Source organism: Haliotis rufescens, unplaced genomic scaffold (assembly GCF_023055435.1).
Source record: "Haliotis rufescens isolate VD_foot unplaced genomic scaffold, xgHalRufe1.0.p SCAF_4, whole genome shotgun sequence".
NCBI lineage: Eukaryota > Metazoa > Mollusca > Gastropoda > Lepetellida > Haliotidae > Haliotis > Haliotis rufescens.
Genome location: NW_025964112.1, coordinates 56,544,185 through 56,558,032, shown reverse-complemented (window position 1 = coordinate 56,558,032; position 13,848 = coordinate 56,544,185). Strand labels below are relative to the sequence as shown.

The window sequence follows — 13,848 nt, the reverse complement described above, 5'->3', positions numbered from 1 at the left end:
CATTATCTATTGATGTCCGATGCAGTACCGGACACACCAGCACATTGTCCGAGTCAACGCCGTTAGCTGACCTTAAAGTATATTGTCCGCTGTTGCTCTAACAAGTACCGACCCGTGAAGATCCGGGTAAAATAGGTCTTTAACAACCCATGCTTACCGTAAAAGGCGACTATGCATGTCGTAAAAGGCAAATAACGGGATCGGGTGGTCAGGCTCGCTGACTTGGTTGATGCATGTCATCGATCCCGATTGCCTAGATCGATGTTCATGATGTAAATCACTGAATTGTCTGGTCCAGACTCGATTATCTACAGACCGCCGTCATAATATTGGTGGAATATTGGAATATTGCTGAGTGCGGCGTAAAACACCAAACCAAACCAAACCAAAATCTAATCAGTACCGGACATTCACGAAGATTCATTTTGAACCTCTTCTACATGACACATTCTTCTCTTTAGGCAGATTGAGCAGGGTGTCGGCCACCGCGTCTTCTTCAACCAAGCCTCGACCATGACCTTGACCCCTTACGACCTTCTGCCCCGTGTCTCCAGAACCCATGTTCTGTCCCCTCTCCAGCACCACACACCCTTCCCTCAGCAGGCGTGCTGACGTCTCCAAAGGTCCATCCCCAACGTCAGCAACATCGTCAGCCGCTGCCACGTCACATTCATACATATCCAGTTCTTCATCCCGGAGACAATCGCCATCATGTCTTCTCTTGACTGCTTGTGTGGAGCGGTCGTGAACGTCCCACGGCTGGGGTTTCCCGTCAGAGAACAGAGCGAATATCAGGCCCCCTGCAAAGCTCACCCCAGCTGCCACATAGAAAGCTTTCTGCCATTCCTCTCTCGTCCGCTGAAATAGCAATCAATACAAAATGCCACATTTACACCCCCGAAGTTGTCACATGTGCAAATATTAACGTACATTTATATTTACACCCCCTACTGTCTCCAAGAACTGAATTAGGAAATTACTCCATTCTGATTGGTTAATCAGAGGTTTCAAATTACACACGTATTTCAGACTAAAATAGCCGTATATTCGGCGGCAGCATCCTTTATGGATACCATATCTTTCTACATCACAACGTCAAGGTTGATTTCTGCTCATGAATGACTATCTTTGTCATGTACTGAATTGTGTATGCATTGTCAGACTGTACATGGTGTATATGATGTAATGAATACTCATCACGGTTTGAACAAATATTATGTACCGTGTGATGTAAAAATATGACCAAAAAACAACAAACCAAAAACTGTTGTCACGGGCTGGAGAAATGTGTGGGGTGTAGTTTTTGTTCATATAAGTACAAGAGCCCTCGGTCTTTTCAACTGCCCTCCTTCGTCGGGCAGTTAATGGAAAACCTCGGGCTTCTACAAATGATAATGCCCTGAAAAAGCGCGTTACCCTTACACCATCTTTTACGTGTACCCGACTTTCCGCTCTCCAGGCGGACGCTCTACCACTAGACCACGGAGGCGGTCAACTGCTTAATTGAATCATAATAAACGTTTGCAGACAGAGAAGGTGTAGGTTTGACCGAATGTAAATCGTTTAAGCAGTAAATCCTTTCAACAAAACGTATTGAAATGCCATTTTTACCTCTTAAAGAGTAACTATCAAGCAAGCATTTGTTTAAGAAGTAGGTAGACATATGTTACTCTACTTACAGTGTGAGACGAGGAAAAACTAACACTTGTTTTTGTGTGTGTACTTTCTGTGTGTGACGAGGAAAAACTAACACTTGTTTGTGTGTGTACTTTCTGTGTGTGACGAGGAAAAACGAACACTTGTTTGTGTGTGTGTACTTTCTGTGTGTGACGAGGGAAAAACTAACACTGGAATGCGTGAGTGTGCGCGTGCACGCATTGTTCAATTGTGCGCCCTGAATGACATTGAAGATGAATATCACATCCTTTTTATATGCCCATTTTATGCACATTAAGGGCTAAGTATATACCTGAATATTACTATGTCAATCCCAATTTCTTTAAATTCACATCTCTGTTAAATAACTCGAAGTACTTACTTTTATAAATTTTATCTATGCACATTTATCATGCAATGAGACACAGGACAAATATGATGTTTTAGACTCTACTGCTCTGGATATACTAATTATAAATGTACAGTCAACTACGGTTATAACGAACTCAAAGGGACCACTAATTTTAGTTCGTGATAACCGTAGTTCGTTATAAGCATATATACAGAATAATACAGCAGTTAGTCGGGACAAAAAAGTAAGTTCGTTATATCCGTCAGTTCGTTATAAGCGTGTTCGTTATAAACGTAGTTAACTGTACTATATGCCTGTGGCCTCCCCAGTACGCAAATAAAGAAAACGAACTTGGGCCCGTCACTTACGGTGGGAGACGTAGGAAAACTAACGCTGGTAGTGTCTGACCTACATTTGGTGTTAAGGTGGAGACCACGTAAGGCGCAGCGATGCCGGACAGGATGGCTATTGTGTCGGAGACCCCTGCCAGTGTCCCGGAGTGAGCCTGGGTGATGTCGGCGAAGTTGGAAATGTGACCACAAAAACAGAAGCCAAATGCCCCCATGGTGAGACAGAGTGTTGACACCGACATCCCCTCCCAGCCACAATGCGCCTGCGCAAGAATGATCACCATAGCTCCTGATCCAAACATACCTACAAGTAAACAGAGCGTTCCCTTCATATGTCACGATTAAAATACAGTAAACTACGGTTATAACGAACTTAAAGGGACCACTGATTTTAGTTTGTCATAACCGTAGTTCGTTATAAGCATTATATACAGCAAACGGTTCGGACAAAAAAATACTTCGTTATATCCGTTAGTTCGATATAAACGTATTTTATTGCAGCATGTTCAGTGCAGTATACCAGAAAATTTTCTTGAGTTATATTGCAGATAGGTTAAAGATCCCCACAGACTGCCAAAAGCGAAGATACTGACCCAAAACAAAATGAAAATCTATATTGATACATAGACGCAACAAATATACAACCTGAAACCACATTAAATAAAGTGAGTGAGTATGTTGGGTTTAACGCCGCTTTGAACAAAATATCTGTTAATTTACAGCGTGTCAGCTTGACGTGGGAGGAACGCTCGAAGGGCAAGCCTCCAACACTTATCACGTTGGTGAAACCCATGAGCAGAGGTATGGCACTGGCGACCAAGAAACATAATCAGGGCGAATCTTACCTAAAGAGTTCATCAGCCTGCGCGTTGTTCGCACCGTGAACTTGACCTTGTGGATGAGCCAGTCAGACACGTGACTAGCGACGTTGATGACGATGATCATACAAACGTAAGGCAGCATGGAATACACACCGTTCTGTAACGTGAGAAACACATTAGCTGGATTGAAGAAATATGTAACAAGCTTCTTTGATTGTTTGTTTGTTTGTTTATTTGTTTGTTTGTTGATCGCCACCTCATATTGTCTATGGAAGGGTCAATGGACAGTACTAGCGCATACTTAGTACCGGCGCTATTAGTTGTGCCGTTTGCGCGCCATGCTGGTCCACGTTTTGTCTTTCAAGAGATTAACGCCCGTGCCTACCGTGTACGAATGACCGCCTCCGTTGTCTAGTAGAGTGTCCGCCCGGAGAGCGGAAGGTCCGGGGTTTGATCCCCGGCCGCGTCATACCAAAAGACGTTAAAAGATGGTACCCTGTCTGACGCTCGGCATTAAGGGGCTAAAACAAGGACTGGTCGGCTCGGAGTCAGTATACTGTGTCTGAGTGGGGTATTCATGTTAAACTGCGGCATGGTATCTCAGTGAGCTAGCACTATAAATCGGCATCAGTCCGGACTAGTACAAGCAGCAACACAAACACACATACGTACATGCACGTCGCTATATAAGTGCAATAATCTTGGACGCGACTTTAAACCCCATTTCACCTCACCTCTTTCAAGACATTAACGCTCGTGCCCACCGTGCACGTATCGCAATCTCATTAAAATCAGATCTTAGTTCTCGCTATGCTAAACAAAGATCTGAGGACATCCCATTAAGGGTCACGTCAGAACGACCTTTCATCCAACCAATCAGAGCGTCGCTTACCAGATCATGAAAGTGACAGTCGGAATGTGTTTTCTAATCATGCAACCACGAAATATTTAACATGGGGGTATTCCATACAACAGTTACGGGTTTTATGATTATATCCATACAATCTAGGCCATCTGTAAGCCATTCCAGAATGTTCTTCTTGTCAGTTTTAATTTTTTTAAGCGAGAATTTGTCAAAATATGTTTCGAGGCGTAGTCGCCAGTTTGAAACTAGTTTCGTAAAGCTCGAGAAAGCTGCCTTCTTCATTTCATTGGTCGGTCAAAATTCGCGAAAGGTCGTTCTGACGTGACCCGTAATAGGATGTCCTCAGATCTTTGTTCATCGGTAGCGAAAACTAAGATCTGATTTTAATGAGATTGGCACGTATCGTAACTGACTACCCCCAACAGCAAAAACATCATATCACCAGAATGCAATGACCAGCGATAATTCCTGACTTATCCCCCATGCAGCTGGGTCATGGTCGGGAGACGCTGACGTCAAAGTTCGCTCGCTACGTTAGCCGAACTGGATTAGGCGCTGCAAGAGCAGTGGATAAGACATTGATTCGGACCATGTCGAGCCGTATAAACGAATATTTGCCCGATTGGGGGAGGGTATATTTTTGGAGAGTATATTACGGGGCTATTAATGACTCGCTATATGATTGCGATCTGTAAATAACCGAGTCGAGACCAGACAATCTAGTGATAGATATCATGGGCGATATCTACACGATTGGGATACGTTGACATGCATCAACCAAGTCAGCGAGCCTGACCGCCCGATCCTGTTGGTCGCCTCTTACGGCAAGCATGTTTTGCTGAAAACCTATTCTACCCCGGTTCTTCAGGGGGAAATGACTCGTAAGACGCTGTTCCACTAATATTACAAACGCTTACCGATGTGAAGTTGACCCCCGTGACCTCGTTCAGATAGGATGGTAACTGGGTGAAGAGGAGATAGAGGAAGAAGTTGGCTGTGGTGTGGGTGAGAACCAAAGCCCATACTGGCCCCGACCCCAAGAGGGACAGCCAAGGGGTACTCTGTTTCTGTAACAGAGGTAACACACGGTGTGTGTTTCCTGGTGTGATGAGTTGGTCGGTTTGTTGTTTAACGCCGCACTCAGCAATATTCCAGCTATATGACGGCGGTCTGTAAATAATCGAGTCTGGACTAGGCAATCCAGTGATTAATATCATGAGCATCGATCCACGCAATTGGGATCGCCTTTTACGACAAGCATAGTCACCTTTTACGGCAAGCATGGGTTGCTGAAGATCCTTGTATGACGATGTACTAGCCCGAACACCTCGCTACTGACACAGGTAACGAGAGAGTTAGGTTTAACGCTGCTTCCAGTATTCCAGTAATATCACGTAATCAGTAATTTTTCAACATGTTCAAAACAGTCGCTCAAAGGTCGCCAAGGAGATTGGTTGTTCAAAGGTGGCCCAAAGGAGGCAGAAGGACGGCACAAGCATTGCCGTTGTTGCAGAATGAAGGCACAGTGGTCGCCCAATTGTCGCCAGGTAATTTTCCCCGTCAATCTGGTTGATGCTTCTGCCTCCCTTGTGCCGCCTTTGGGCGACCAACAGCGTGCATTGAACGATGACTGTAGCGACAGCCGTGCCTCAATTCGGCGAGCACGGTAACCCTTGAGACACCATGGCAATGCTTCTGCCTCTTTTCTGCCTCCTTTGAGCTACCTGTAATGCCTCCTCAGCCTGCCTATGAATAGAGGGCGTGTACCTGCAGTGTTTCATTGTGGTTGCAGACGCTGAACAACTCCTGGAACAGTTTCATGGAAACATAATGTTCTGGGTTAAGGCGACCATTGAACGTCCTGGCCAGTTTTTGATCGCTCAAACGTGGCACAAAGGTCGCATCCCTGTGTAAAGGGGCTTAAGGGACGCCACTCAGACGACTGGGCGACTGCCCCCAACACAAGAATGAGTTTATCAATCGAGCAAAGAATTGATTTCTGTGAAATACAGTATTTGTGTGTGAAACCACAGTCAGTTGACGTCACATCAAAGATTATGACGTCATGATATACTTACCGGGCCTCTTGCACAGAGCAACTTTAGTTACACTCCAAATTTAGTGCAATATTATATAAATGAAAACTAATATTTTCTCAGAACATGTTAATCTGTTTGTGTACAAAAGCAACACTGAAATGGTAACACATGATCGGCTGGTGGTTGTCATCAGGTCATACATCTATTGGAGTGATTTCCCCATGATCCTACATATATCCTACATGTATAGTTTTGTTCGTATGATGACGTCGTCGGTTCCAAATGTTAAAGCACACACAGCAATATTTCAGCTATATGACAGCGTTCTGTAAATAAAAGAGTCAAGACCAGTCAATCATACAACCATGCAACTGGGATACAATGACATGCATCAACCAAGTCAGCGAGCCTGACCACCCGATCCTGTGAGCCGCCTCTTCCGAAAAACATGGGTTGCTGAAGACGAATTCTGAGCAGGATCGTCACGAGGGCGGTTTCAAATGAACTGTCCAGGCATCTAATACTCAACAAAACTCTCAAATCTGAAAACACAAAACGTTGCTCACCTAATATTAAATGTTATAAATTAAATGTTATTTTCTACCTGCCAATGAGAAGACTTTATGTTGTCAGTTGAATTTCTGTCTTACCCGTTTCGACTTGAGTCTGTCTCGGACCTTCCATTCAATGTACCTCCGCTCAGTGTCCGATATCCATCTGCTCTGCCCGGGAGAATCACTGACGATGACTGACCACACGATGCACCATAGCAGACACACCCCACCTAAACAGAGAGTGGGTGGGTGAGTGGGTGAGTGAGTGAGTGAGTGAGTGAGTTTATCACCGCTTTTAGCAGTACAACACAACGTGTCAGGCTAGTATGGGAGGAAAGCCCGAAGTGATGCAGAAAACACCATCTTAGAGTGAGTGAGTATGGTTTTAAGCCACTTTGAGCAATATTCCAGCAATATCACAGCGGAGGACACCAGAAATGGGCTTCACACATTGTATCCATGTCGGAATCGAACCCGGGTCTTCGGCCTGACGAGCGAACGCTTTAACCACTAGGCTACCCGATCGCCCCACCATCTTAGAGAATCCCATGGCCAGGGGTATGATGCTGACACATATAATAATCGTAACAGGGCGAATCTGGGTTTCGAACCAATGATCATAGGTATTTGTCATGACTATGGGACGCAACTCTGCAGAGAATTGCGAAGCCTTTGTCGACATTATCATAATCATCATCATGACAAAATATCGTGCATGTAATTTATATGCATTTCCATACAATGTATACACGTCGTAATGTTAACTTATTTGTATTTTAGGTATTCTTTAAACAAAAGACATTTTGAATTTAGTATTCAATACTGCCTGAATATAACTCCAATACCAACCTGTGACGTGGAAGATGGAAGGCCAACCTCCAGCAAAGCCATATCGACAGAGGAAGCCATTCAGGAGATGGCCATACGCGTTGCCAGTCTCTCCCCCTGAAAACAGACCACAGAGGATAATGGGCGTCCGTACATCCTCGTTAATGCAGGGTAGTATATCTCCATTCTATTATCATTACTACCTTGGACCGATTCTCTACTACAGAGTAGTTTTGAGTCCGATTCGAAGACACGTCGCTAAATATGGCCCTCCAATCAAAGAGCACACATGTGCGAGAAAATTACTGTAGGGAGTTACCATAATTCCTCAATTTGACGCTCGGAAGTATATTTCTTTCAGTCACGCTTTACCCCCAGTGTTTAATCGCAAAGATAATAATGGCGTGAAAAATTACTCGGCGTTTAATCGAGGCCCGGCTTTTAATCGAGACCCGGGGTGTATTCGAGGAAATACAGTATTTATTATAATAGAACGGTAATATACTGCATAAAATACCATCTCTTCCAGGGAATTATATTTATATAAAACTAATAATCCTTTCGGTCCGTTAGTGTTGATTTGAGGCGGGTTGTATTGGGCGGTGTCTACATTTTCACAGCGTTTCTACATGTTTGTAATTAGAACACACGCATTGTATGTGACGTCACTACTGACGATATATCATATTAACACCTAGCAGACTGTAAATGAAAAAGTAATTAATTGACAAAAAAAACCACCAAAATGCCAAATCTAAACATTGTACATTGTTGTTATCACGACGAAATCACAGATGGGAGTTTAGTCAGAGACATAAAAGTGTTTCTACCACTTCTTCAAGACATAAAGTGGCCGGCCAAATTATTTGTTCCGTTACTTCTGGAACAATTTTTTTTATAGAAATTCCAACCACTTACATTGATGATAATGATGGTAGACATTCAAACTTGAATCAACAGTTGTTTGCGCTCACAGTGCAGTGAACCATGGTCTTACCAGACAAGGAGAATCCCAGCAGCTTCATCCACTCATCAGGGGGCGCCCATCTCGCCCAGAACACCGGGATAGACGGGAACACTACCGACTGAACACAAGGGAAGTAATTCTGCTTTAGTTTTGTTTGTATCCCTTTGTGCAAGAGACTGCATGTGTTATGAGCAGGGGACCGTGGGGGTTATAAAAAGGTAATTATTCAATTAAAAACAAAACTTCAATAACTGATAAGTAAGACATTAGTACTGTGGCCATTTATATACATACTTGTTTCCAAATATTATTATATTTCACAGACGTTTCTGCATTGCAGTCAATCAGCACTACTTCAGTATTTCAACCATTTGTGGCAATAGCGCCCTCAACTTAGAACAAGTGTTAGAACATGTGACTATAAACTAGAATAAACTCGACGAAGCTTAAGGGTGATTTGGCGTCCTCAATCCTCGAAACCCACAAATATTAAATATTTACCTCAGAAATAATCTCATGTTTCATCTAAATTTATTTCTAAAAATTAACAATAACAGGAACATTATTAGGAACTTGGTCAGTGTGGTTTTAGAGCCATAGCAACGTCACAGAAAGGATAGTGTTCACACAAGGTAACCATGTGACGAATCGAACCCGGGCCGAGGCATGACTAGTCACCGCTTAAACCACTCGGCTATCCTACCACGATAGGAGCGATACTATCACATATGAGTGATTGAGTAAGTGTGGTTTTACGCCGCTTTTAGCAATATTCCAGGAATGTTATGGCGGGCAATACCATGGCTTCACACGTTGTACCCATGTGAAGAATCGAACCTGGGTCGGTGTGATGAGCGAACGCTTTAACCACTTGGCTGCTACACTGCATCCGCGGAAGAAGAAGACCATAGTATTGCAACAGACTCATGGAATTATGCATATATATATATATATATATTCTTTTCACAAGAGGTTAAAGAATACCCGATTTTTATCACATGTCTATAGTTAATATTTTATGTCATGACAGATAAACTATAGTCATACGAAAAAAGTCGGGTGTTCTTTAAATTTTCCTGAGTAGTATATTTTAGAAAGAGAGTGAAAACGCACGGAGCAGAACCCAACGGTGATCCTGAGGAACAGCAGGAAGTAGGGGCTGATCCTTGCCGCTGCCGGGGACAGGATGGTTGCTATGGCAGTAGGGATCATACCAAGGGCGATAACTTTGGTGGCACCGAAACGTTCGCTCAGCCAGCCACCGGAAATGAGCATACCCAGGCAGCCCCAGAAAGAGCCACCGAGAAGAACTCCTTGCAGCTCCTTCGACCACGTGAATTCCCCTTGCTGCATACCGAACATAGACTGGTGTGTATATAAACCTTTCCAAAAATAGAAGCAAGTGGGTACGTATGCTCTGGTTGTTGTTGTTGTTGGTTTGTTGTTTAACGTCGCACTCAGCAATATCCCAGCTACATGACGGCGGTCTGTAAATAATCGAGTCTGAACCAGACAATCCAGTGATTGACATCTTGAGCATCGATCTACGCAATTGGGATACGATGACATGCATCAACCAAGTCAGCGAGCCTGACAATCCGATCCCGTTAGTCGCCTTTTACGGCAAGCATGGGTTGCTGAAAACCTATTCTACCCCGGGTACATATGCAAACAATGAAGAAATAATAATTATAACAACAAAAACAACAATACCCTAAAGCATACTTAAAGTGTTGTATTCCGGTCAATTGATCAATATGCACTCGAACTTAAATCTCAGCTCCCTACATAGTGAGAACCTTGTCGATAGGGTTGTTATCATATATAAAGGTGTGGAACATCGCAATGCCCGAACACAAACATGTTGTTTATTCGTGCGTCTCTCCAGACCATCATCATCAATGTCATATCAATTAACTTAGCAAACTGTAGAATATTTCATGGTTTGGGGCATGATACGTCAATAAGACATGTATCCTTTGCCATATTGGAGACGTTTAATATACCAAGACATCTTAGAAAGACATTCTGGCCGTTTCTGGGGCAGATAGATATGGGTCTTCTGCTATAAAGTATTTTTTTCATTTTCGATACTTTTTGGATAGTTCATTGATGTTTATATGTACTTGCAAACCAAACTCAAAATGGCTTGGAATCTCTGGAGCTGATCTTACCAAAATTTAATTTTCACAGCTATTTTGCTCTTTACGCGCAATGGAATCTGTTTCGGCGGATAATTAAGACTGGTTGTATAGTGATTGTTTGTTGTTTAACGCCGCATTCAGCAATATTCTAGCATTATGATGGGTGGCTGTAACTAATCGAGCCTGGACCAGACAATCCAGTGATTGGCATCATGCGCATCGATCCACGCAGTTGGGGCTGGGAGCGATAACATATGTTGAGTATTTGTTTCCGTTGTTGAGGATAAATATAACAAACTCACCAACTCGTCTTCGGTCTCATTTACGCCTTGGTTCCTCCATGACCTGCACTGCTCTCCAGGAACCGAAGACGACGACCCATTGACGTCAGTCAGTGACGTATTTGTGACGTCATGCCTCACCATACACACGATGGCGATACTAAGATTCGACCTGAGTGTGTTCTGCAGTGAGAATCCCAAGAACAGGATGACTGCTATAAGGTAGCGACGAGATTTATACCACCGAACTGTGAAAGAGAGAATGTGAGTGAGTGAGTGAGTGAGTGTGCGGGCGGATGGTTGGGTAGGTGAGTGCGTGAGTGTGCGGATGGGTGTGTTTGCGTGGAAGATTGAGTGGGTGTTAGAGTGTCGGTCGATCATAACACGCAACAGAACAGTGGATGGGTTCCTGATGCCGCTGGGCGACCAAGTCCCCCCCCCCCCCCCCCCCCCCCCCCCAGCACGACATGGACGACTCTCCGGTGCAGGCAGTGGGTGTTAGTGCTTTGTCTTATGCATGGACTCTTGTGATTCACAATGCATGTTCCATAAGTGTTGTGGTTAGCAAAAGTGATGTTTCACAAATTGGTGTCGTGTTTCACAGTGTATGGTTGGATATTGGTATGAAATATTGACGATGCGACGCTTATTCTTAACTAATTCATTCACTGGTGTTTTTTTTCACTTTTTATAGCGTTTATGCACGATGATGGTAATTCACAATGCATGGAGTCGTGTTTCACAGTTCATGGTGTCGTGTTTCACAGTGCATAGTGTCGGGTTTCACAATGCATGGTGTCGTGTTTCACAGTGCATGGTGTCGTGTTTCACAATGCATGGTGTCGTGTTTCACAGTGCATGGTGTCGTGTTTCACAATGCATGTTTGGTGTTTCACAATGCATGGCGTCGTGTTTCACAATGCATGGTGTCGTGTTTCACAGTGCTTGGTGTTTTACAATGCTTGGTGACGTGTTTCAAAGTGCTTGGTGTTTCACAATGCCTGGCGTCGTGTTTCACAGTGCATGGTGTCGTGTTTCACAATGCTTGGCATCGTGTTTCACAATGCATGGTGTCGTGTTTCACAATGCATGGTGTCGTGTTTCACAATGCTTGGTGTTTTACAATGACGGGTGTTGTGTTTCACAATGTCTGGCGTCGTGTTTCACAATGCATGGCGTCGTGTTTCACAATGCATGGCGTCGTGTTTCACAATGCTTGGTGACGTGTTTCACAATGCATGGGCACTTGTTTCACAATGCATGATGTTGTGTTTCACAATGCATGGCGTCGTGTTTCACAATGCTTGGTGACGCGTTTTACAATTCATGATGGACATATTTTACAATGCATGGTGACGTGTTTCATAAGGCACGGCCTCGTGTTTCACAGTGCTAGATGATGTTTTGTACTGACCGTCAGGCAGCTCCCGGGCACTGACCGAACACTCTCCCGCATCCATGTCACGTGGTCACCCAAATTACGTCCTCTTCACAGACACCACGTGACTAGACCTTGCCTGCCCAGCGGATGATCCCCCACCTGTGTAGGACGTGGAACGGGATACAATCCTCAAACTGTTGTACAACATGTCTATGCAATGTTAACACTTTGAATTCTATGACAACCTATCAAGGCGTCTTTGTTCATTTATGTATGTTTGTTTGTTTGTTTGTTTGATTGATGTTTAACGCAGCACAGCAATATTCCAGCTATATGACGGCGGTCTGTAGATAATCAAGTCTGAACCAGACAATCCAGCGATTGACATCATGAGCATCGATCCACGCAATTGGGATACGATGACATGCATCAACTAAGTCAGCGAGTCTGACAACCCGATCCCGGTAGGCGACTCTTACAAGCATAGTAGCCTTTTTGGCAAACATGGGTTGCTTAAGACCTATTCTACCCCGGATCTTCACGGGTCGTCAATTCTTTAGTAGTTAACCACTTGTAAAAGGACGATTAGCCTCACGTAATGCACAATTGAAAGCTCTTATTTTCAACTAAGTACTTCTTTGTGTCTTCGTCATCGGCTAACACGAGGGTGAGTAGCCATTATTCAGATGCGGGAACATTAGTGTTCTTAATTTTCAAAGACACGTTTGAGCAACATAGTCTAGATAATCGAAAGGAATACTTCCGCTTTTCCTGGACATGCATATCGGCATTCTGGACTGGACATCAGACGCACTGATGAACGGATTTAGCGTTTGGACATAAATATGATAAAGGCTCATCTGTTCCTAATAAATATAATGAGTGAAATTATTTTCCCTTTTAAATATAAAAGACCTAAGCGCCCTCTACAAAGGTAAGTCACTGTCGCGTAATGTAATGCAATTGGTAAAATAATTTTGGTAATGACACGAACAGTTATGCATAGCTAAGATGTGACCATTTGCAAGCCGTTCTAACGTACAAAGCAGGTGCACATGCAAGCCATGCGCGATTGCTTAGAAACGTCAGTCGACGATAAATCCAAGCACTACTGTAGTTTTAATTCTTTACCAGTAAGCCTCGGGGAGTAGATTATCTGACGTCGAAAGGTGGCGAACAATATGCATGATTTATTCGGGAATGTGGGACAAGCAGTTGGCCGTCAACTCGCTTAATACCTTTCGGCTATTATCAGACTGGCACAGAAACATCGCCAAGTAATGAGCTTAAGGGCCGATCAAGGACTTGACAGCCTGGTGTGACATCAGCAAGAGGAGATCGCCACCTGCTCCGCCTGGTCAGGCCTCTTTGCCACAAACGTCTGTCTGAAAGAGAACTGGTTGCCCCTTAGACAATATATTGTCATCACGGACATTGCGAAATCGGCTCAAATCAGCAGGACTGAGGTCATGGAGGGTGACCAATAGTCCTATGTTGTCAGGCAAGTCCTCCCGAGGCAAGGGAGTTAACCGACTGTAAAAGTCCAGTTTCCTCTCTTGCCTAACAAGGCTGCATGTATGGAGATATATTTTGGCTGGACCAACGAGTCT

General features: G+C 43.9%; 1 protein-coding gene across 3 annotated transcripts in view; it reads right to left on the bottom strand.

The window, feature by feature from the left end:
• Nucleotides 1–271: 271 nt before the first annotated feature.
• Nucleotides 272–13,848, bottom strand: part of LOC124114578 (uncharacterized transporter slc-17.2-like) — a 22,456-nt gene continuing 8,879 nt past the window's right edge. Inside the window, exons 1-11 of one of the 3 annotated variants that reach the window (XM_048381774.1) lie at nucleotides 13,477–13,770; nucleotides 12,272–12,397; nucleotides 10,879–11,105; nucleotides 9,546–9,779; nucleotides 8,463–8,550; nucleotides 7,487–7,582; nucleotides 6,734–6,867; nucleotides 4,962–5,111; nucleotides 3,204–3,336; nucleotides 2,421–2,662; nucleotides 272–858 (exon numbers count right to left, since the gene is read on the bottom strand). In XM_048381774.1, the coding sequence (XP_048237731.1) occupies nucleotides 421–858; nucleotides 2,421–2,662; nucleotides 3,204–3,336; nucleotides 4,962–5,111; nucleotides 6,734–6,867; nucleotides 7,487–7,582; nucleotides 8,463–8,550; nucleotides 9,546–9,779; nucleotides 10,879–11,105; nucleotides 12,272–12,317 (1,788 nt within the window). In that variant the 5' untranslated portion in view covers nucleotides 12,318–12,397; nucleotides 13,477–13,770 and the 3' untranslated portion in view covers nucleotides 272–420. Of the gene's footprint in view, nucleotides 859–2,420; nucleotides 2,663–3,203; nucleotides 3,337–4,961; nucleotides 5,112–6,733; nucleotides 6,868–7,486; nucleotides 7,583–8,462; nucleotides 8,551–9,545; nucleotides 9,780–10,878; nucleotides 11,106–12,271; nucleotides 12,398–13,476; nucleotides 13,771–13,848 lie in introns of those variants that run through there. The other 2 variants (XM_048381773.1, XM_048381775.1) reach the window with 2 other exon arrangements.